The sequence below is a fragment of the Platalea leucorodia genome (assembly GCF_965183815.1).
Source record: "Platalea leucorodia genome assembly, chromosome: 28".
NCBI classification, from domain to species: domain Eukaryota; kingdom Metazoa; phylum Chordata; class Aves; order Pelecaniformes; family Threskiornithidae; genus Platalea; species Platalea leucorodia.
In genome coordinates this window covers 1,034,599-1,057,409 of record NC_138850.1, presented here as the reverse complement: position 1 = coordinate 1,057,409, position 22,811 = coordinate 1,034,599, and the positions used below count along the sequence as shown (strand labels likewise).

The following is a 22,811-nucleotide window of genomic DNA, read 5'->3' as shown; positions in this document are numbered from 1 at the left end:
AAGCTCGAGGGCGGGGGGCTGCACCGCTCCCGTTTTTCGGGCGCTCGAGGGATTTTGGCGAGGCAGATGGCGTTTCCCCTTGGCCAGCTTCAGCAGCCCCTTGGCTGCATCGTCCCCGTCATGGCGCTTCACCCACTGGGAGAGACGCGGCCGAGCCGGGAGCGGTCCCAGGAGCGGGAGGGGAGCAAGGCAGGACCCCCTGTCCTCCACCCCCCCAGACAAGACCCCCACAACGCCTGAGACAACCCCATCTCCGTGGGGCCAGCTGAGCTGTGCCAGAAAAGCACCAAAATCCCCAGGACAGGGCTGAAATAGAGCCCGGGGTGGGGGGGGGGCAGCGGTGTCCCGGGGCCGTTACCTGCCCTGAGTGCATCCCCATCCCCCTGAGACCCCTCACCCCACCCAGGACCCCTCTGAGACCCCACAGCATCCCCGTGGCTCCCTCCTGCCCCGGACCGAAGCCCTGAACTGGGCACATGGCTCCAGCCCTGGCCCTGGGGAAGAAATGCTCAAAAAACCCCACTACCCAAAACCCTCAAGGGAGGGAACCTGGCACCTCCCGAACCCCCAGGCCGGGGGGGGGGGGGGGGGGGGGGACAGGGACCTTGTATGCGAAACCAGCTCCCAGTCCCAACCGTGCCAGCTCACCACCAGCACCCAGCACCCTCGCGCCTCCCTCTGCTTCGAAAAGCGCCCCAAACCTCAAAAAAAAAAAAAAAAAAAGACAATATTTGATTGCTTGGGGTTTCCTTTGTTTGTTTTTATAATTGGGAAACGCCTTTTTTTTTTTTTTTTTTTTTTTTTTTTTTTACCCCCAGGGAAACCCAAAGCAGTGGGGAAAAAAAACCAGCCCAAATTCAGGCAAAGCTTGGGCCAGGGTTTGCGTCGGTGGCGGCACCGGACAACTGAGCACCATAATTAGTGTCACTAATAGGTGTTTATGGGGGGAACGCTTTCCGTGCACCAGCACCAGAGGCACAGGAGGGTGGGAGCCCCCCAGCCCCGAAGAAAACTGGGTAGAAAACAGGGGACTTCTTGGTTAAATCTGCTGAGAAGGGCTCCCGGGAGCCACTCGGGGCGAGTCCCCGGTCTGAGCGCATTTGTCCCGACAGAGATGGGGTCTGTAGATTTGTGTCCCCCCCGGCCCTGGGCTGGTCCCAACGGCACAGCGGGCGCCGCAGCAGCTGCCCAGGCCCCGGGCAGACAGACGGACGGACACGGCAGTGTCGGTAACTCTCAAACCCCGCAGACCCGGTGAATTCGCTGTCCCGGTTATGGCTGCGTGACCCAGCCGAGGGGAAGGGGCAGCTGCCAGGGTTTTCCCCCCCCCGGCCCCGGCGGCGCGGCCGTCAGAAGCCTTGGGCTGGGCAGGGCCAGAGGGGCAGGAGGGCGTCGGGGGCCTCCCCGCTGTGGGTCCGCTCGTGGCGCTTGTGGTGGGAGCTGCGGCTGAAGCTCTTCCCGCAGACGCCGCAGGCGTAGGGCTTCTCCCCGGTGTGGGTGCGGCGGTGCTGGGTGAGGGTGGACTTGTCGGTGAAGCTCTTGCCGCAGTCGGCGCAGGCGTAGGGCTTCTCGCCGGTGTGGATGCGGCGGTGGCGGGTGAGGTTGGAGCTGACGCTGAAGCGCTTGCCGCAGTGGCCGCACTGGAAGGGCTTCTCCCCGGTGTGGATGCGCATGTGCTTCACCAGGTCGGAGCTCTGGCCGAAGCTCTGCCAGCACTCGCCGCAGGTGTTGGGGACCTCGGCGGCTGGCGGCTTCTTCCCGCCCTTGGCCTCCCTGGGCTTGGGGGGGGGGCGGCTCGGGGCCGCGGCGGGCGCATCGCCCACGGCCCTTGGCAGGGGGGTTGCGGAGGTGCCGCTTGCGGTGCGAGCTGCGGCTGAAGCTCTTGCCGCAGTCGGCGCAGCGGTAGGGCTTCTCCCCGGTGTGGGTGCGCTGGTGCTGGGTGAGGGTGGACTTGTCGGTGAAGCTCTTGCCGCAGGCAGGGCAGCGGTAGGGCTTCTCGCCGGTGTGGATGCGGCGGTGGCGGACGAAGTTGGAGCTGACGCGGAAGCTCTTGCCGCAGTAGCCGCAGGCGTAGGGTGCCTCGCCGGTGTGGATGCGCCGGTGGGTGATGAGCGTCGAGCTCTGCCGGAAGCTCTTGCCGCAGTCGCCGCAGACGAAGGGTTTGGCACCGGTGTGGATGCGCTGGTGGTTCACCAGGTCCGAGCCGTGCAGGAAGCTCTTCCCGCACTCGGAGCACAAATTCGGCCGCTCGCCCTTGGCAGGTGGCGGGGAGGGGGCCGCCACCGCCGCTGCCCCCTCCTCCTCCTGCTCCGGGGGGCTGCGCTTCGGCTTCTCCGACTTGCGCTTCTTCTTCTTCTTCTCCAGGCTCTTGCCCACGGCTCCCCTGGGCTGCCGGGGGGACATGGCGGGGTCACCCCACGGCCGGGGGGGGGGGATCAGCCCCGAGCCCTTGGCAGGGCCCTGAGGACACTTGGGGGGGTCCGGGCTGGGGAGGGCCGGGATGGAGGGGGTCCAGGCTGGGGGGGCGGTCGGGCTGGGAGGTCTGGGCTGGGGGGGGCCGGGCTGGGGAGGGGTCTGGGCTGGGGGTCCGGGCTGGGGGGAGGCGGGCTGGGGGGGTCCAGGCTTTAGGGTCTGGTCTGGGGTGGGGTCCGGGCTGGGGGGATCTGGGCTGGGGGATCAGGGCTGGGGGGGGTTGGGCTGGGGGTCTGGGCGGGGTGTCCGGGCTGTGGGGGGTTCTGGGCTGTGGGGGGTTCTGGGCTCGGTGTCTGGGCTGGGGGGGGTCGGGCTGGGGGATCTGTGCTCGGGGTCTGGGCTGGGGGGGGGGGTCGGGCTGGGGGGAGGGGTCTGGGCTGGGGGTCCCGGCTGGGGGGGGTCGGGCTGGGGGATCTGTGCTCGGGGTCCGGGCTGGGGGGGGTCGGGCTGGGGGGGGGGGGGGGGTCTGGGCTGGGGGTCCGGGCTGGGGGATCAGGGCTGGGGGGGTCCGGGCTGGGGGGGGGGGGGGGTCTGGGCTGGGGGTCCGGGCTGGGGGATCAGGGCTGGGGGGGTCCGGGCTCGGGGGGGGTCTGGGCTGGGGGTCCGGGCTGGGGGGGTCGGGCGGGGGGGGGGGGTCTGGGCTGGGGGTCTGGGCTGGGGGTCCGGGCTGGGGGGGTCGGGCTGGGGGGGGGGGGGCTGGGCTGGGGGTCTGGGCTGGGGGTCCGGGCTGGGGGGGTCGGGCTGGGGGGGGTCGGGCAGCCGGCGCGGCTCCGCCCGGCTCCGACAATGGAGGCGGCAGCGCCTGACCCAGGAAGCTCAAAGCCCGACATCCTCCCCCGCCCCGGCCCCGACACCCGACAGCCCCCCCGACATCCCCCCGCCCTGACGACACCCGACATCCCCCCGCGACACCCGGCGGCCCCCCGCCCCCCCGGGGCTCCCCGCAGCTGGGGGGGGGCTGGGCGGGGGGCCCCCCCTTTGCCCCCTCCCGATCGGTTCCCCACGCACCCCGATCCGCCAAAGCCCCCGGGAAGGGGGGGGGCTCAGCCGGGAGGACACCCCCGCCCCCCCCCCCCGCAGGGGTGCGGAGGGGCCACGCTGCCCTGACCCCCCCCCCCAAGCCTCATTTAGGGGGCTCTGCCTGGAAACGGGGAGCGACTGTGCTGGAGCAACTGGTGCTACTGGTGCAGCGGGACGGCGGCGACGGCGGCTCCGGCAGAGACGAGCCAGGGCTGGGTTCTTCCATTGGGATTTATTTCCCCAGGGCCGCGGGGCAGCAAAACCCGCGGGGAGGGAAGGGACGGGGCGAGGGGGTCTCCACCTCCGCGCCCCCCCAGCTGCGCCGACGGCAGGGCCGGGGAACCGCAGCCGCCGGGGCGAGCAGAGCCGCTCGGGGCACGGGGACCCCCGAGCAGCGGGGAAACCCCGCGGTGTGAACAACGATGGGAACCGGTAATAAAGAGCTTCCTACGGCGGCGCGGGTGTCCCCGGTGGAGAGGGTCCCCGGCACGGCACCCAGGGCCAGCGCTGGGGCCCGCCGGCAGCCGCCCCTCGGCGGCACCGGCTCCGCTGCAGCCGCGCCGGGCTCAGAAGGGCCGGGGCGCGAAGGCCAGGAGCGGCCCGTCCCCGCGGTGGATCTTCTCGTGGCGCTTGTGGTGGGAGCTGTGGCTGAAGCCCTTCCCGCAGACGCCACAGACGTAGGGCTTCTCCCCGGTGTGGGTGCGGCGGTGCTGGGTGAGGGTGGACTTGTCGGTGAAGCTCTTGCCGCAGTCGGCGCAGGCGTAGGGCTTCTCGCCGGTGTGGATGCGGCGGTGGCGGAAGAGGTTGGAGCTGACGCTGAAGCGCTTGCCGCAGTGGCCGCACTGGAAGGGCTTCTCCCCGGTGTGGATGCGCATGTGCTTCACCAGGTCGGCGTTCTGGCCGAAGCTCTGCCAGCACTCGCCGCAGGTGTTGAGCGCCGCCGCCTTCCGCCGCGCCTTGGCCGGCCCGCCGCCGCCGCCGCCGCCGGCTGAAGCCCCGTCCCGCGCCTGGGCGCCGCAGCGCGGCGGGCGCTTGCCGGCTGGGAGGTGCCGCAGGTGCTTCTTGCGGTGGGAGCTGCGGCTGAAGCTCTTGCCGCAGTCGCCGCAGCGGTAGGGCTTCTCGCCGGTGTGGACGCGGCGGTGCTGGGTGAGGTTGGACTTGTCGCTGAAGCTCTTGCCGCAGTCGGGGCAGGCGAAGGGCTTCTCGCCAGTGTGGATGCGGCGGTGGCGGCTGAGGCTGGAGCTGACGCCGAAGCTCTTGCCGCAGTCGGGGCAGCGGTGGGGCCGCGCGGCCACGTGGCTGCGGCGGTGGCTGGCGAGGCCGGAGCTCTGGGCGAAGCTCTGCCCGCACTCCACGCAGATGTTGGGGCTCTCCTCCGCCCGCCCCCCCCGGCTGCGCCACGAAGTCCTTGCGCTTGCGGATGCCTGGGGAGGCCCGGGGGGGGACCGCCGCCGCCGCCGCCGCCTCCGGCTCGGGGGGCTGCCCCCCGGCCCGCTTGGCCTTACGGGGGGCCATGGCCGGGGCCGGGGCCGTCACCCCAGGCACCGCATCCTGCTGAGAGCCCCGGAGGGGGGAGACCCCCGGTACCTGCGCGAGGAGGGGGGAGACCCCCGGTACCTGCAGCGGGGGGGGGGAGACCCCCGGTACCTGCGCGGGGAGGGGGGAGACCCCCGGTACCTGCAGCGGCGGGGGGGGGAGACCCCCGGTACCTGCGCGGGGGGGGGGGAGACCCCCGGTACCTGCAGCGGCGGGGGGGGAGACCCCCGGTACCTGCGCGGGGGGGGGGAGACCCCCGGTACCTGCGCGGGGGGGGGGAGACCCCCGGTACCTGCAGCGGGGGGGGGAGACCCCCGGTACCTGGGCGGGGGCAGAGCCCGGGCGGGGGGCGATGCTGCCGCCCCCCCGGGGTCCCGCCGCGGGGTCCCGCTCCCGTCCCGCTCCCGCCGCCGCCGGCGCGGCCCCGCGGACAATGGAGGCCGGCGGCGGCGCTGACCCAGGAAGCCCAACCCCCGCCGCCCCCCCGCGTCCCGCCCACGCGCGGACCCCCGCCCGCGCTGCCCCCCCCCCCCGCACCCCCACGGCGCCCCCTCCCCACGCGCGAGCGCAGAGACCCCTCCCCCCCACGGCGGGGGGGCTTCAATGGGGCGGGGGGGTCCCGGGGGGGGTCCCGGGGGAGACGGTCCCGGGGTCCCCACGGCAGGCCCGCGGTCCCGGGGCCGGGCCCGGCCGCGCCGAGGCAAAAAATCGCCATAAAACCGGGGAGAAAGAGGGAAAAAGAGAAAAAGCGGCCGCTTCGGGGCGGGGGGGCGGGGCCCCGCCGCTTCGGCAGGGGGGCGTCAAACCCCGCGGCCATGCCCCGCGTCCCCCACCCCACGGGGACACCCGTGTCCCCTGTGTCCCCCACCCCACGGGGACACCCGTGCCCCCCCGTGTCCCCCACGGCCATTGCCCCGCGTCCCCCACCCCACGGGGACCACCCGTGTCCCCTGTGTCCCCCACCCCACGGGGACACCCGTGCCCCCCATCCCCACGGCGATGCCCCGTGTCCCCCACCCCACGGGGACACCCGTGTCCCCTGTCCCCGCAGCCATGCCCTGTGTCCCCCCACCCCACGGGGACACCCGTGTCCCCCATCCCCACAGCGATGCCCGCGTCCCCCACCCCACGGAGACACCCGTGACCCCGTGTCCCCCACGGCGATGCCCCGTGTCCCCCACCCCACGGCGATGCCCCGTGTCCCCCACCCCACGGGGACACCCGTGCCCCCCGTGTCCCCCACGGCCATGCCCCGCGTCCCCCACCCCACGGGGACACCCGTGTCCCCTGTGTCCCCCACCCCACGGGGACACCCGTGCCCCCCCATCCCCACGGCGATGCCCGTGTCCCCCACCCCACGGGGACACCCGTGTCCCCCGCGTCCCCCACCCCACGGGGACACCCGTGCCCCCCGTGTCCCCCACGGCCATGCCCCGCGTCCCCCACCCCACGGGGAAACCCGTGTCCCCTGTGTCCCCCACCCCACGGGGGACACCGTGCCCCCCGTGTCCCCCACGGCCATGCCCCGCGTCCCCCACCCCACGGGGACACCCGTGCCCCCCGTGTCCCCCACGGCGATGCCCGCGTCCCCCCACCCCACGGGGACACCCGTGCCCCCCATCCCCACGGCGATGCCCCGTGTCCCCCACCCCACGGGGACACCCGTGTCCCCCTGTCCCCGCAGCCATGCCCTGTGTCCCCCACCCCACGGGGACACCCGTGTCCCCGTCCCCACAGCGATGCCCCGCGTCCCCCACCCCACGGAGACACCCGTGACCCGTGTCCCCCCACGGCGATACCCCGTGTCCCCCACCCCACGGCGATGCCCTGTGTCCCCCACCCCACGGGGACACCTGTGACCCCGTGTCCCCCACGGCGATGCCCCGTGTCCCCCACCCCACACCCGTGACCCCGTGTCCCCCACGGCGATGCCCCCCACAGGGCCCGAGGGCCCCTCGGCCGGGGGGGCCCCATCCAGCCCAGCACGAAGCAGCGCCTGTGCCACCCCCGCGGGGTCACCGACGTCCCCGTCCCCGTGGGGACAAGGGCCCTTCGGGTGGGGGGGGGGGGCGCCCGGGTCCCCGCCCCGCTGCGGGGGGCTGCGCTGGGGGTCGCGCTGCCGGGGGGGCCCTGGAGAGGTGAGGGGGCCCCGCGGGGCAGGGGGGCCTCGGGAAGCCCCGCGGGGGGGGGGCCTGGGTGCGTGGGTCCCCATGGAGGGGAGGGGGTCCTGGGTCCCTGGGGGGGGTCCCTGTGGGTGGGGGGTCCCACGTGCGTGGGTCCCCATGGAGGGGAGGGGGTCCTGGGTCCCAGGTGCGTGGGTCCCCATGGAGGGGAGGGGTCGTGGGTCCCTGGGGGGGGTCCCTGTGGGTGGGGGGTCCCACGTGCGTGGGTCCCCATGGAGGGGAGGGGGTCCTGGGTCCCTGGGGGGGGTCCTGTGGGTGGGGGGTCCCACGTGCGTGGGTCCCCATGGAGGGGAGGGGGTCCTGGGTCCCAGGTGCATGGGTCCCCATGGAGGGGAGGGGGTCCTGGGTCCCTGGGGGGGTCCCCATGGAGGGGAGGGGTCGTGGGTCCCTGGGGGGGGTCCCTGTGGGTGGGGGGTCCCACGTGCGTGGGTCCCCATGGAGGGGAGAGGGTCCTGGGTCCCTGGGGGGGGTCCCTGTGGGTGGGGGGTCCCCTGGGAGGCAGCAGCAATGCTCGGGTGGCTGCGGGGTGGGGGTCTGGCGGGGCGGGGGTCCCGGACGCCCGAGTCCCCGCGGGTGCCCGCAGCACCGCGTACCGCGCGGCCGGTGGAAGGGGGGGTGCTGCGGCCCGGCTTCGGCTGCCGGGGGGTGAGCCGGAGCCCAGGGGGCTCGGGGAGGGGGGGAGGTGCCCTGGGGGGGCGGGGACCCCCCAGACAGCTGGGTCCGGTGGGGAGGGTGGGGGTCCCGGACACCCGGGTCCCCCGGGGGGGGGTGGGAGTGGGGACCCCCCGGAGACCGGGGTCCTGCAGGGGGACAGCCCCTGACCCACCACATGCCCCCAGGACCCCCCCAGGGCCCCCCCAAGACCCCTGCAGGACTCGCCAGGGACCTCCATGACCCATCACATGCCCCCAGGACCCCTGCAGGACCCCCCAGGACCCCCACGACCCACCACATGCCCCCAGGACCCCCCAGGGCCCCCCCAAGACCCCTGCAGGACTCGCCAGGGACCTCCATGACCCATCACATGCCCCCAGGACCTCTGTAGGACCCCTCAGAACCCCCCCAGGGTCCCCCAAAGACCCCTGCAGGACCCCTCCAGGACCCCCATGACTCACCACATGCCCCCAGGACCCCCCAAGACCCCTGCAGGACCCCCCAGGACCCCCATGACCCACCACATGCCCCCAGGGCCCCCCAGGGCCTCTGCAGGACCCCCATGACCCACCACATGCCCCCAGGACCCCCTAAGACTCCTGCAGGACCCCCCAGGACCCCCATGACCCACCACATGCCCCCAGGACCCCCCAGGGCCCCTGCAGGCCTCCCCAGGACCCCCATGACCCACTACATGCCCCCAGGACCCCCCCAGGGCCCCCCAAGACCCCTGCAGGACCCCCCCAGGGACCCCCATGACCCACCACATGCCCCCAGGACCCCCCAGGGCCCCTGCAGGACCCCCCAGGACCCCCATGACCCACCACATGTCCCCAGGACCCCCCAGGGCCCCCCAAGACCCCTGTAGGACCCCCCAGGGACTCCCATGGCCACATAGGGACCCCCTGCCCTCCTCCTAAGCCCCGTGTCCCCCCCAGGTGACTGCGGGGGTGAGAGGAACGGCTTCGGGTACAAGATCCACCGCTGACATCATTCCCATCCCCCTGATGACATCTTTGCTCAGCCGCCGTGACATCACGAGGCGCCACGACTGGGGGGGTTTATTAAAAGCGGGGGTCCCCGAGCCGGGGGCAGGAGGGAAATTTGGCAAAATCTGCCCCCCTCCCCCCAATAAATACGCGGCATCGCCCCCTAAAAAGGAGGCGGGGCCTGTTCTGGCAGCCAATCAGCACCTGCCCCCCCCGCCCCCCCGCCCAGGACCCCTCGGTCCCCAAATGGCACCGGCCACGGGGGGGGGATCAGCCCTGTGCCCCCCGGAGCCGCGGGTCGGTCCCTGGGACCCCCAGGCGGGGGTCTGGAGTGGGTCGCTCCATGGGTACCCCCTAGGCGGGGGTCTGGAGCGGGTCAGTCCGTGGGGGTCCCACCGTGGATCATACCGTGGTCCCGCTATGGGTCGCTCCGTGAGCCTTCCGTGAGTCCCGCCGTGGGTCAGACCGGCTCCCCGCTGCGCGTCCCGCCGTGGGTCTGACCGAGCTCTTGCTACAGCTCCCACCACGGGCCAGTCTGTGCGCTTCCGTGGGTCCCGCCGTGGGTCGCTCCGTGCCCCGCTTGGGGGTCAGTCCATGCCCCACTCTTCCTCCGAGTCGCGCCGTGGGTCGCTCTGTGCTCCCGCTGCGGGTCAGGCCGCGCTCTTCCTATGGGTCGCGCCGAGGGCTGCTCTGCGCCCCGGCGTGGGTCGGTCCGCGTTCCGCGCGTGGGCCAGCCCGTGCCCCGCTCGTGGGTCCGTGCCCCGCCACGTGTCAGTCCGTGTTCCGCGCGTGGGTCAGCCCGTGCCCCGCTCGTGGCTCAGTCCACGTTCCACGTGAGGGTCAGCCCCCGTCCCGCCGCCGTGGGGCCGGGCAGCGCCGTGGGGCAGCGGGCGGCGGTGGGGCGGGTCACTGGGGGGCGGGGGGCGGCGCCGTGGGGCGCAGCTCGGCCGAGAGCGCCTCGAAGGCCTCCAGCATGGCGGCGCGGACCCGCTCGGTGAGCGCCGGGACGTCGGCCGGGCCCAGCCCCCGGGTGGGCAGCGGCGGCAGCACCTGGATCACGCACTGCCCTGGGGGCAGGGGGTTGGGGGGCGCTCCACAGCCGCCCCACGGCCCACCCGGACGTGGGCCCCCCCTGCGCACACCCCAAACCCCCAGGGGCACCCCGCACCCTCCCCCACCTACCCCACAGCCCCCTCCGTGTGCCCACAGCCCCCCCAAATCTCCTCCTGCGTACCCCACGTGCCCCCCAGACCGACATGTATCCCCCCCACGTGCCCCCCAGCTCCCCAGACCCATAAGTGCCCCCCAGCCGCCCCTCCAGGTGCCCTCTAGACTTCCCACGAGCCCCAATGCCCCCCCCATAGCACCCCCCAGACCCATGTGCCCCCCCTAGATTCCCCCTAGCCCCACGTGTCCCCTCGCCCCCCTCCACGGACCCCCCCGACTCCCCACATTCCCCATTCACCCCCCAGACCCCTGGGTGTCCCCCAAACCCGGGCCCCCGGCCCCTCACCGGCCGTGAACCTCCGCTCCTGCTTGCTGTAGAAGTGCTGGTAGGAGGAGATGACGATGGGGACAACGGGGACCTGGCGGAGAGGCGGGGGGTGAGGGGTGCAGCCCCACGGCTGCCCGACGGCCGCCCCACGGCCGCTCCCGTACCTGGGCCTGGACGGCGAGGTGGAAGGCGCCCCGCTTGAAGGGCAGCATGGAGCCGCTGTGGTTGCGCGTTCCCTCAGGGAAGACCCACACCCGGACCTGGGGGGAGACGGGGGGCTGCCCCACAGCGAGGCCGGGGGTGCCCCACAGCGAGGGGGGATCAGCCAGGACTGCCCCACAGCAAGCTGGAGCTGCCCCACCTCGCTATGCGGGCGAGACGTGTGGCCCGACACGAGCCCCCCCCAGCCCCACGGCCCCCCCAGCCCCCCAGCAGCCCCCCGGCGCCTCACTCACGTCCTGGCTGAGCATGGTGTGGGCAGCCTCGGCCATGACGCTGATGGCGTCGTGCGTCCGCTTGCGGTCAATGAAGATGATGCCGCCGAGCCAGCAGACCACCCCCACGGCCCCCATGTAGAGCAGCTCCCGCTTGGCGATGGGCACGCAGCGGTCCGGCAGCACCTCCATCATCCCTGGGGGCTGGCGTTAGCTGGGGGGCAGCCGTGGGGCCGGCTAGGGGGCTGGGGGGGGGCGGCTACGCGCACCTCCGGGGCGCCTCCATCACCCCTGGGGGCCGCGGCGGCCGTGGGGCAGGCGTGGGCAGCTAGGGTTCAGGCGACGGGGCGGCGCCGTGGGGCAGCGCCGTGGGGCAGGCTTACCCAGGAGATCGAGGGAGCTCTGGTGGTTGCTGACCACAACGTAGGGCTGCCGGGGGGGGAAGTGCTGGGCGCCCCGAACCGCCATCCGGATCCCGTAGAGGTGCTTCACGTGCTGCATCAGCCCCCGGATGATCCTGGCCGGGGACACGCGGTGACGGCGGCGCCCCACAGCCACCCCGCGTCCCCCCGCGCCCCCCGTCCCGTCCCCCCGCCCCTACTTCATGTTCTCAACGTCGCGGCCCCGCAGGGCGCAGAGCGGGATGGCCACCAGCGCCAGCAGCAGGATCCAGCCGTTGTAGAAGCCCATCTTGCAGAAGAAGCGGAAGGAGCCGCTGCGCTCGTACAGCACCGGCAGCAGCAGCAGGGCCAGCGCCAGCGCCGCCGTCCCCACCGTCACCTCCATGGCGCCTGCGGGCAGCGGGGCGTTGGGGTGGGCGCGGGACCCCCCCAGGACCCCCAGACCCCTCCAGACCCTGCTGGGACCCCCAGACCCCCCCCAGGACCCCCGGACCCTGCTGGGACCCCCAGACCCCCCCGGGACCCCCGGACCCTGCTGGGACCCCCAGACCCCCCCCAGGACCCCCGGACCCTGCTGGGACCCCCAGATGCCCCCCGGGACCCCCAGACCCCGCTGGGATCCCCGGGACCCCCAGACGCCCCCCGGGGATGCCTAAACCCTGCTGGGATCCCCCCCCCGGGGACCCCAACCCCCCCGGGGACCCCTCCCCGGCCCCCAGGGACCCAAACCCCCCATCTTTAGCCCCAAATCCTCCGTGTCCCCCCACTCCGGGCACCTGCCGCCCCCCCGGGACACCCCCGGGCCCTGGGGGCGCCTCCGGGCCGGCTTCCTCCCACGCCGGGGCCGGGCGGGGCCGCCCGTGGGGCCCGCGGGCGGCGGCGGGGCCGGGCGGGGCCGGGCGGGGCCGGGCAGGGCGGCGGCCCCCTCCCGCCCAGCCCCGGCCCGCGGGACCGCGAACCCCCCCGGGGCCCTCGAACCCCCCGGGGCCCCCGGCCCCCCCCCCGGGCCCCCCCGGCCCCCGCGCCCCCCCCGCTCCCCGGTACCGGGCGGGGCCGGGCGGGGCGGCGGCTGCGGCGGCGGCGCGGGCCCTTCCCGGCGGCGGCGGCAGCGGAAGCGGCGTCGTTGACGGGCGGCTCCGACAGCCAATGAGCGCCGGCCGCGCCGGCCGCGCGTCCCGCCCCCCGCCCTGCGCCGTTCCCGTGGCAACCAGACATGGCGGCGGATGGGGGGGGGAGAGGGGGTGGGCGGGACCTCGCGTCGCCACGGCAACGCCGCCGCCATCTTGTTGCCCCCCACAGCGGGAAGGAGGGAGCCGGCCCGCGCTCTGATTGGGCGGCGCGGCGGCTCGTTAGGGCGGCGGGGCCAATCAGCTCCGGCCGCCGCGCGCGCTGGCGGCACGGCCCTGCAGAAGCACGTGAGCGGCGCCGAGCTGGACCAATAGAAAGCGGCCGCCCAGCCCCGTGGCCGGGAGGAGGAGCCAGGGCGTTTGATTGCCGATCGCGCCACCCAATAGCGACGCGCCAAACGAGCACCGCCCACCCGAGGGGGAGGCAGAAGGCCGGCGGGCGGTGACTGACGGGCCGGGCGGCCAATGAGGCGCGGCGGGGCGGGGAGGGCGGGGCCGCGCGGAGGCGGAAGATGGCGGCGGGCGCGGGGGCGCCGGACGGGGGCCCCGAGGGGCCAAACCGCGGCGGCGGCGGCGCCTTCGCCTGCAACCTCTGCCTGGAGCCCGCGCGGGACGCCGTGATTGGCCGCTGCGGGCACCTGTACTGGTGAGGGGCGGGGCCGGGCCGGGCCGGGGGCGGGGCCAGGGGCGGGGCTAGGGGGGCTGGGGGGGGTATGGGGGGCTATAGGGAGGTATAGAGCGAGCTGGGGGGGGGGTTATGGGGTCTATGGGGGGGGTATAGGGTGTATGGAAGGCTATAGGGAGCTATAGAGTGAGCCATGGGGGGATATGGGGTATATGGGGGGGCTATAGGAGGCTATAGGGAACTATAGAGTGAGCTATGGGGGGCATATGGGGCCTATGGGGGCTCTGGGAGGCTATAGGGAGCTATAGAGTGAGCTATGGGGGGGTTATGTGGTCTGGGGGGGCTATAGGGAGGAAGAGAGTGAGCCGGGAGGGTTATGGGGTCTATGGGAGGTATGGGAGGCTGTAGGGGACTACACAGTGAGCTGTAGCGGGGCTATGGGGGGACTACGGGGTGTATAGGAGGCTATAGGGAGTACAGGGTGAGCTATAGAGCAGCTATGGGGCCTGTGGTGGGGCTCTGAGGAGGCATGGGGGCTACGGGGTGGGCTATGGGGGGGGCTATGGGCAGTGTGGGGGGCGGTGGGGCGAGCTAGGGGGTCTGGGGGGGTTTAGGGGGGCATGGGGGCCGTGGGGCAGCGCCGCAGGCTGGCGGCCGGGGGCGGGCTGCCCGTGGGGCTGTCGATGGGCCCGGCCGTGGGGCGCTGACGCTGGCCCCCCCTCGCAGCTGGCCCTGCCTGCACCAGGTGAGTGACCCCCCGGGGGGCCCCGGCCGGGGGGCAGGCAAGGCCTGGGCGCGGGCTGCCCCGACCCGTGGGCGCGGGGGGCCCCGGCCGCGAGGGGCCGTGGGGCAGCGCTGTGGGTCCCGCAGTGGCTGCTGACGCGGCCCCGCTGCGCCGTCTGTGGGGCTGGGATCAGCCGCGACACCGTCGTGCCCCTCTATGGGAGGGACAGCGCCCGCCGGGACCCCCGGTGAGGGGGATCGGGGGGCCGTGGGGGGCTGGGACCCCCGGTGAGGGGGATCGGGGGGGCTGGGGGCGCTCGGGGGGAGCCGGGACCCCCGGTGAGGGGGCTGGGGGGGGCTGTGGGGAGCTGGGACCCCCGGTGAGGGGCATCGGGGGGGCTGGGGGCGTTCGGGGGGAGCCGGGACCCCCGGTGAGGGGGATCGGGGGGCCGTGGGGGGCTGGGACCCCCGGTGAGGGGGATCAGGGGGGCTGGGGGCGCTCGGGGGGAGCCGGGACCCCCGGTGAGGGGGCTGGGGGGGGCTGTGGGGAGCTGGGACCCCTGGTGAGGGGGCTGGGGGGGGTTGGGACCCCGGGTGAAGGGGTTCAGGGGGGCTGGGGGCATCATGGGGTGCTGGGACCCCCAGTGAGGGGGGGCTGGGGGAGGTCGGGGGGGCCAGGACCCCTGGTGAGGGGGCTGGGGGTGTTCAGGGGGACCAGGATCCCCAGTGAAGGGGCTGAGGGGATTGGGACCCCCAGTGAGGGGGGGCTGGGGAGTCCTGGGGTGCTGGGACCCCCAGTGAGGGGGACGGGCGGTGGGTGTGGGAAGATGGGAGCTCTGGTGCGGGGGCCAGGGGGGTTTGGGGATCCATGAGGGGCAGCGGGGGGCTCTGGCGGGGGGGTTCTGGGGGGCTGTGACCCATGGAGAGCGAGGGGGGCCATGGGGAGTATGGGGGGGCACCAGAAGGGGGAGGGGAGGCGGGGTGGGGGCCTGGAGGGGGTGGGTTGGGTGCTGTGGGGTGCGCAAGAGGGCTGGGGGGCTCCGGGGCACCGCTACGGGGTGCAGAGGGCCCGTTCCCCCCCCCCACCCCCCCCCCAGGCTGGAGACCCCCCCCCGACCCCGGGGGCAGCGCCCGGAGCCCGAGAGCCGGGGGGTAAGTGACCGTCAGGCCCCCCCCGGTGCCCCCCACCCCCGGCCCCCGCTGACGCAGCCCCCCCGTCTCCCCGCCCCCCCAGGTGCCCCCCACCGGCCCCGGCGGCGGCTTCCAGGTGGCCTTTGGCTTCGGGGCGCTTCCCTTCGCCTTCTTCACTGCTGCCCCGCAGCCCCCCCCCCGCCGGCACAGGTACGTCCTGGGGGGCGCGGGTCCCCCAGTACCCCCTGTGCACCCCAAAGCACCCAAACACCCCCCAGGACCCCCCAAACACCCCCAGGGACCCCCCATGTGCCCCCAGGAACCCCCAGGACCCCCCAAACACCCCCAGGGACCCCCCATGTGCCCCCAGGAACCCCCAAACACCCCTGGGAGCCCCCAGAAACCCCCAAACACCCCCAGGAACCCCCCCCTGTGCCCCCAGGAAGCCCCAAACACCCCCGGGAACCCCCAGAAACCCCCAAACACCCCCAGGGACCCCCCCATGTGCCCCCAGGACCCCCCAGAAACCCCCAAACACCCCCAGGGACTCCCCATGTGCCCCCAGGAACCCCCAGGACCCCCCAAACACCCCCAGGGACCCCCCATGTGCCCCCAGGAACCCCCAGGACCCCCCAAACACCCCCAGGGACCCCCCATGTGCCCCCAGGAACCCCCAAACACCCCCAGGGACCCCCCCATGTGCCCCAAGGAAGCCCCAGAAACCCCCAAACACCCCCAGGGACCCCCCATGTGCCCCCAGGGATCAGGGACCTTTCCCAGCCCCATCTCGGGGTCCACCTGGGGGGGTGTCCCGGGGCTCCCCCCCCACTGACGGGGTTTTGGGGTGTCCCCCCTCCCGCAGATGATGCTGGGGACCCCCCCCCAGGCTCGCTGGACTCCATCTTCCTCTTCATCGCTGCTGCCTTCTTCCTCTGGCTGCTCAGCGTCTGACCCCGGGGGGCGAAATGGGGCTGGGGGGCTCTGAGACCCCCGGGCCCAGCCCCCCCAAACTGTGATTAAAGCTGCTCCCTCCCCCCCCACCAAAGATCCATCTTGATCCATTTTTATTTTTCCCATTTTTTTATTGATCCGGGTAGAAAACAGCCCCGGGGGGGCGGGGCCGGAGCGAGGGCGCTGCCCCTTTAAGGGAGAACGGGGGGCGGGGCTCCCCGGGGGTAAGTGCTTGCACGGGGCGGGGCCTCACAGAAGGGGCGGGGCTTACAGGGAAGGCTCCACCCCCTTGGAGCAGCCAGAGGGCGGGGCTTTGCAGCCCGGTGGGCGGGGCTTGATCCGGGACGGGGCTCCGCATCCCGAGTGGGCGGAGCTTGATCCCGGGGCCGGTTCCCATGGGCGGTGCTCTGCTCCGCGGAGGGGCGGGGCCTGCCGCGGAGGGGCGGGGCCTGCCGCCGAGGGGCGGGGCTACCCGCCACCCCCCAGGTAGAGGGTGCGGGGGCGGCGGGGGCCGCGGGGGGGGGCGGGCGCCCGGCTGCGGTTGGCGGGGGGGGGGCCGGCGGCGGACGTGGATGACGCGCGTGTCCATGACCTCACAATCCACCTGCATCATGGCCTCCAGGCCCCCCCCGCGCCCCGACAGGCTCTCTGCGGGGGGGGGGGGGGGGGGGGGGGCATCAGCTGGGGACCCCCGGAGCAGAGGGAACCCCCCCGGGGGTGAAACGGGGAACCCCCGCTCAGATGGGACCCCCCACAGGATGATGGGGACTCCCCCCCCAAGGGACTCTGAGCCCCCCCAAGGGCAACGGGGACCCCCCCCTGGGCAACAGGGACCCCCCCAAGGGACTCTGAGCCCCCCCAAGGGCAACAGGGACCCCCCCCTGGGCAACAGGGACCCCCCCAAGGGACTCTGAGCCCCCCAAAGGCAACGGGGACCCCCCCTGGGCAACAGGGACCCCCCCAAGGGACTCTGAGCCCCCCCAAGGGCAATGGGGACCCCTCCAGGTCACTGTGAGCCCCCTCCCAGCAATGGAGAGCCCCCCCAGGGCAACAAGGACCCCCTCCTGGGCAATGGGACCCCCCCAGGGGAAAGGGGGTGACCCAGCCCCCCCAGCACAGGGAGCCCCAAGAAAACAGGGACCCCCCCCCCAAATGACAAGGGACCCCCCCCCCAGGGTCCCCTCCCCTTGGACGTGGGGACACGGGTGCGACCCTGAGGACTTTGGGCCCCCCAAACGTACGTGGGCCCCCACTGGGGGTGGGAGGACATACAGCGGGGCCCCCCCGGGGCGTAGGGACCCCCCCCGGGAGATGGGGACCCCCCCCCGGGACATGGGGGGGCCAGGGGTCCCCGCTCACCGTTGAGGGCGGCCGCCGGCATCACCAGAGACATCTTCGGCCGCGACGTCTTGTTGTGGCTGATGGCCGGCAGCAGGAGGTGGTCCTGGGGGGCACACGGCATTGGGGACCCCCCCCCGCCCCCAGCAGACCCCCCCGAGCCCCCCCCCGAGCCCCCCCGGGCCCCCCCGGCCCCCCGTACCCGCCGGAAAGAGACGACGTAGAAGGTGTCCTCGCGGCGGTCGATGGCAGCCAGGAAATGGGGTTCAGCCCGGTCGGGGCGGTAGAGCTGGAGCTGCCCCGGGGGGGCCCTGGGGGGACACGGGGGGGTCGGGTGGGGGTCGCGGGGGGTTGGGGGGCACGGGGGGGGTCGCGCTCCGGGGGTCGCTCACCTCTCGGGGTGAGGGGGGGCGGCCGGGACGAGGCGGGAGGAGGCCGGCGCCTTCCAGGGGGGCGAAGCCTGAAACTGCCCCGGGGGGGTCAGGGTGGGGCAGGGACCCTCGGCGCCCTCCAGAACACCCCCCCCCCCCCCCAGGGACCCCCCAACCCCCAGGACCCCCCCCAACGGCCCTCCAGTGCACCAGGACCCCCAGAGACCCCCCCGGGATGCTATACAGCCCCCCCCAGCCCCCCCGGACACCCGTGGGGACTCCCCACCCCCCCAGGGACCCCCAGAAATCCCCGGGAACCCCCCCAGTGGCCACCGAGGGTCCCCAGAGCCCCTCAGGCCCCCCCCTCACCTGGCTGCGGGGGGGCCGCGGGGGGGACCCTGGTTTCCGTCGGTCGATCTGGTGGCGCCGGACCCACCCGCTGAGCTCGTCCGCCAGCCTGGGGGGGGGCCGGGGGGGGTCAGTGGGGCCGGGGGGGGGGCTCACGGGGACCCCCCACACCCCCCTCCCACCACCCCCCCCCAGGGCCCTGCTCCTGCCCTCCTGCCCCCCCACTCCCCCAGTCCTCTGTCCCCCCCCCAATCCTCCTACCCCCCCCAGCCCCCCCCCGTGCCCCCCCCCAGTCCTCTGGGACCCCCAAATCCTCCTGCCCCCCCCAGCCCCCCCCGCGCCCCCCACCCACCGCAGGGACTCGGTGCGGTTGAAGCGGCGACAGTCGGACGCCCGGAACAGCCCGTCCAGCTCCCGCAGCGTCACCGCGCCCAGCGAGGCGTTCCTGGGGGGCCGGGGGGGTCAGGGGGGGCCGGGGGGCTACCGGGGGGCGCGGGGGTCAGGGGGTCCCACTGGCTCGGGGGGGGGCCATGGGGGTCCCTTGGGGGGGGCAATAGGGTCAGGGGGTCCCACTGGCTCGGGGGGGGCTCAGTGGGACGCATGAGGGTTTGGGGGGGCCCATGGGGGTCCGTTGGGGGGGGCAATAGGGTCGGGGGGTCCCACTGGCTCAGGGGGGGGCTCAGTGGGATGCATGAGGGTTTGGGGGGGCCCATGGGGGTCCGTTGGGGGGGGCAATAGGGTCGGGGGGTCCCACTGGCTCAGGGGGGGGCTCAGTGGGATGCATGAGGGTTTGGGGGGCCCATGGGGGTCCGTTGGGGGGGGCAATAGGGTCGGGGGGTCCCACTGGCTCGGGGGGGGCTCAGTGGGACGCATGAGGGTTTGGGGGGCCCATGGGGGTCCGTTGGGGGGGGCAATAGGGTCGGGGGGTCCCACTGGCTCGGGGGGGGGCTCAGTGGGATGCATGAGGGTTTGGGGGGCCCATGGGGGTCCCTTGGGGGGGGCAATAGGGTCGGGGGGTCCCACTGGCTCGGGGGGGGGCTCAGTGGGATGCATGAGGGTTTGGGGGGCCCATGGGGGTCCATTGGGGGGGGCGATAGGGTCGGGGGGTCCCACAGGGTTTGGGGGGGGGCCACTGAAGCCCACTGGGGGGTCTCACCGGGGTCCATTGGGGTCTGGGGGGGCCCAGCGGAGGCGGGGGGCACCGAGCTGTGTTGGGGCCCATTTAGGTGGGGGCTCCCCGGGGGGTCCAAGGATCCCGTTGGGTTGGGGGGGGGCGGGGGTCTCGGGGGGGCCATGCCCCGCGCGGGGTGCACGTACCTGAAGGGGGTCCTGCCGGGGGGCCCGGGGGGCTCCTGGCGCGGCCCCGGGGGGGGTCCCCAGCTCCGGGGCGGGTCGGTGGCGGGGGGCCCCCCCTCAGACACCCCCAGGAGGTGGCGGCGGCCCCGCGGCGGCGGCTGGCGCCGGGGCTCGGCGGGGGGCGGCTGCGAGAGGCTGCGGGAGGGGGGGCGTTGAGGGGGGGCCGCAGCGGCGGCGGGGGGCCCCCCCGCCCCCCGACACCCACCTGAGGGGGCCCAGGTTGAAGGCGAGGAAGAGGAGGAGGGCGGCGAGGCAGGCCAGCTTGCGGGGGCCCGGGACGGGGCGCAGGTCCGAGCTCTGGGGGGGGCGCAGACAGACGGGGGGGGGGTCAGGCCTGGCCCCCCGAGAGCCCCGGTGTCCCCCCAACCCCTCTGCAATGGTTCCCCCCACCCCCCTGCCGCAATGGTGCATCCCACAGCCCCCCCCCGCCCCGTGCTGCGGCACCCCCATGGCCCTGCCATGGTACAGCCTGTTGCCATGGTAATGAGACACACACCCCCCCCCCCCACACCCCCCCCCCCCCCCCCCCCAGCCACTGGGCTGTACCATCATGGGCCGGGGGGGTGGTCAGGCTGCATCATGGTGGGGGAGAAGCTGTACCATTATGGGGGGGGCCCGGACTGTACCATTACAGGACTGGGGGGGTGGCGGACCGTACCAATGTAGGATGGGGAAGGCAGGCTGTACCACTACGGGCCTGGTGGGGGCACAGCCTGTACCATTACAGAATGGGGGGGACGAGCCGTGCCACGGAGGGGCTGTGAGGGGGTGGCGGAACAACAGACTGTACCATTACGAGATAGGGGGATGCAGGCTGTGCCATTAGGAGACGGGGGGGACACAGAGTGTGCCATTAAGAGATGGGGGGCACAGACTGTACCATTACAAAACAGAGGAGGAGAAGCCGTGCCGTCAGGGGACGGGGGCACGGCCCACGCCGGGCCCGAGCAGGGGACCCCCCCCAGCCCCCCCCGTCCGCAGGCCCCACCTGGCCCAGGAGGGCGTCGAGGCGGCGGCGCAGGAGCCCGTTCTCGCGGCGCAGGCGGTCGTTGTCGGCCAGGGCCTGGCGCAGCCGCTCCTCCAGCCCCTGCACGTACTCCTTGCGCCGGCGCCGCGACTGGCACGCCGACTCCCGGTTCTTGATCATCCGCTGCTGCCGCTTCAGCACCTTTGCCTGCGCCCGCGGGTCACCAGGGGGCCGGCAGGGGGGACCCCGGGGGTCCCAGGGGACAGGGACACCCAATGGGGGGGCACCCCTGGGGGAGAAGGGACAATGGGGGGACACCCCGGGGTGGGGGACACGCCGGGAGGGACAAGGGACGCCCAAGGGTGGGGGGGATGGCGAGGGGTTGGGGTCACGCGGGGGGTCAGGGGTCACGCGGGGGGTACTCACGTCGACCTCCTGGGGGCCGGGAGGGGCGGGAGCGGGGGCTGGGACGATGGTCTTGGCCTCGGGCTTGGGGGGGCCAGGGGAGGTGCGGGGGGGGCCCCCGGCCGGGGGGGGGCAGGCACAGGAGCCCCGGCAGCAGCAGCTCCGCTGGCGACAGCAGCACCGCGGGGGCCGGCACTGCGGACCCCAAAGCCCCCCGCTCACCCAGGGTCCCCTAAAACACCTCCCCATCACCCCCAAACCTCCTCCTCATCGCCCCACCCGCCCCCGGCCCTGCCTTCCCTTTTCCCAGACCCCCCCAGCACCCCCAAACCCCCAATCCCACAGCCCCAGCACCCTCCAGACCCCCCAAAACCCCTCCCCACGGTGCCCACTGTCCCCCCGGCCCCTCCAGCCCCCTCCCCCCGGGCCACCCCAATCCCCTCCCCATTGCCCCGGATGCCCCCAGCTCCCCCAGCCCTACCGGTGATGGCGGCGGGCAGGGGGGGAGCGGCTCCAGGCAGCGGCTGCAGCAGAATGGTCTGGGGGGGGCTTGAGGCGGCCCCCCCGGGTCCAGCAGCCCCCCCAGGGGGCTTGGGCTGGATGGGGGGGGTCCGGCGGCTGGAGGAGGAGCCCTCTGCCTTCACGGCTCGTGGCGCCTTCCCTGCTGCGGCACGGGGGCGTCAGGAGAGCGGCGGGACTCCCCCCCCCCATCTGTCCACCCTCAGCTTACCGGCATCCGGGGGGGCGCAGGGCAGCAGGGGGGTCGGCTCCGTCTTCACCCCTGGCTCGGGGGGGCTGGGGGCCTGCAGAGACAGAGCTGAGAGGGGGGAGGCAGCTGGGGGGGGCTGGGGGGGGCAGCGGGGGCACCAGGGGCAGGCACGTACCCAGGCCAGGGGCTCGGAAGCGGAGGAGAGGCCGGAGGAGTCGGAGCAGTGGGACGAGGCAGGGGACCCCGGCTCCGACTTCACCTGCAGGTCTGGGGGGGGGGGCGGGGGATGCACGCGGCTGGCGGGGGTCCCTGTGCCGCTGCGCCCCGAACGCCCCCGCCCCCCAGGCTCCTGTAACCCCCCAACGCCCAGTAGGACCCCAGCTCCCCCCCGACAGCCCCAGACCCTCCCCCAGCGCCCCGTTATCCTCCCCAGCCCCCCATACCTCCCCTCCGAGCCCCCGCATCCCCTCCCCGCACCCCATGACCCCCCCCCCCCGCCCCCCATAACACCCCCGCACCCCCCCGGGGCCCCCCTTCTGCCCCCCCACTCACCGGGGAAGAGGCTGGGGGGCTCCTGGTCCCACGGGGGGTCGGGGGGGCTGGCGGCCGGGCCCCCCTCGAAGGCACAGTCGAACTGCGGGGGGGGGGGATGAGGGTCCAGGACCCCCCAGGGGGCGGGGCCGGCACGACCCCACCCGGAGGGGGCGGGGCCGGGGCACCCCCTGCCCGGAGGGGGCGGGGCTTACCATGGGGTCGGGGTCCAGGGAGGGGAAGAGGTGGGCGGGCTCCAGCCTGTCGTCAAGGCAACTGTAGAGAGCGGCATCTGGGGGGCGGGGGCGGGGTTACAGGGACAGCCCCGCCCACAAGGAGCCTAGCCCCGCCCCAACACAGCTCGCCCCACCCCCAAACGTTTAAGCCCGCCTCTCTCCGGGCCCCGCCCCCTTTAGCCCCGCCCCTTCCCCACACGGCACACGCCCCCCCGCAGGCCCCGCCCCCTCCGCCAGGCCCCGCCCTGCCCCGGCGCACGCGGAAGCGCCCGCCCCCGCCCCGCCGAGGCCCGGCCCGGCTCCGGCCCGGCCCGGCCCAGCGCCGCCCCGCCCGGGCCTACCCCAGTCCTCGGCCCCCAGCAGGTTGTCGGCCCGGAACCGCCCCGCGTCGCTCAGCACCAGCAGCTCCGGCGCCAGCGCCGCCATCTTCCGCCCTCCGCGCCCGGCCCCGCCCCGCGCTCGCCCGCCAATCAGCGCCGCCGCCGCCGCCGCCGCCGCCCAATGGGAGCGCGGCTCGTCCCGCCGGCCCCACCCACCCCCACCGCGCAGGCGCGCTGAGGGCGGGGCGGGAGGCGCACGCGCGCCGCGCTCTTCCGCTTCCTGCCGGCGGCGGCGTTTAAAGGGGCAGCGCCGCCCCGGACGCCGGGGCCCCTCGTCCCGCCCCCCCCCGGCGCCGGGGTCCCTCCTCCGGCCCCGGTAGGACCCGCCCCGAGCCTCCGGGAGGGCGGGGGGGAACGTGGGCGGCTCCGCGGGAGCCCCGCCCAGGCGGGCCGCGGCCTAGCTGGGGGCGTGGCCGGACGTGACGCAAG

At 74.7% G+C, this 22,811-nt stretch overlaps 3 protein-coding genes across 4 annotated transcripts; 1 reads left to right on the top strand and 2 right to left on the bottom strand.

Annotated features, from left to right (window-relative positions):
* Nucleotides 1-9,023: 9,023 nt before the first annotated feature.
* Nucleotides 9,024-12,280, bottom strand: AGPAT1 (1-acylglycerol-3-phosphate O-acyltransferase 1). 2 transcript variants are annotated; one of them, XM_082333935.1, is made up of 7 exons: nucleotides 12,229-12,280; nucleotides 11,385-11,574; nucleotides 11,167-11,300; nucleotides 10,805-10,980; nucleotides 10,514-10,609; nucleotides 10,368-10,440; nucleotides 9,024-9,921 (listed from the first exon to the last, which is right to left on the bottom strand). In XM_082333935.1, exons 2-7 carry the CDS (start codon nucleotides 11,567-11,569, stop codon nucleotides 9,761-9,763), a joined length of 825 nt encoding a protein of 274 aa, XP_082190061.1. In that variant the 5' UTR covers nucleotides 11,570-11,574; nucleotides 12,229-12,280; the 3' UTR covers nucleotides 9,024-9,760. The 2 variants fall into 2 exon arrangements, with proteins under 2 accessions (XP_082190061.1, XP_082190062.1); XM_082333936.1 differs by lacking the exon at nucleotides 12,229-12,280 and adding an exon at nucleotides 11,961-12,035.
* Nucleotides 12,281-12,815: 535 nt separating this feature from the next.
* RNF5 (ring finger protein 5) lies at nucleotides 12,816-15,779 on the top strand. Its single transcript, XM_082334012.1, has 6 exons — nucleotides 12,816-12,957; nucleotides 13,663-13,681; nucleotides 13,807-13,907; nucleotides 14,757-14,811; nucleotides 14,894-15,000; nucleotides 15,653-15,779. The coding sequence occupies exons 1-6, from the start codon at nucleotides 12,824-12,826 to the stop codon at nucleotides 15,654-15,656; spliced, it is 420 nt and encodes a 139-aa protein (XP_082190138.1). The 5' UTR covers nucleotides 12,816-12,823; the 3' UTR covers nucleotides 15,657-15,779.
* A 92-nt stretch (nucleotides 15,780-15,871) lies between these two features.
* On the bottom strand, nucleotides 15,872-22,457 carry ATF6B (activating transcription factor 6 beta; the record flags this gene model as incomplete). Its single annotated transcript, XM_082333912.1, is given in 17 exon segments — nucleotides 15,872-16,389; nucleotides 17,101-17,185; nucleotides 17,282-17,390; nucleotides 17,472-17,545; nucleotides 17,820-17,907; nucleotides 18,151-18,243; nucleotides 19,116-19,289; nucleotides 19,360-19,451; nucleotides 20,143-20,328; nucleotides 20,548-20,643; nucleotides 20,645-20,721; nucleotides 21,008-21,190; nucleotides 21,257-21,329; nucleotides 21,411-21,502; nucleotides 21,788-21,869; nucleotides 21,982-22,058; nucleotides 22,344-22,457. Coding segments are annotated over 17 exon segments (2,184 nt in total). The 5' UTR covers nucleotides 22,429-22,457.
* Between the last annotated feature and the right edge of the window lie 354 nt (nucleotides 22,458-22,811).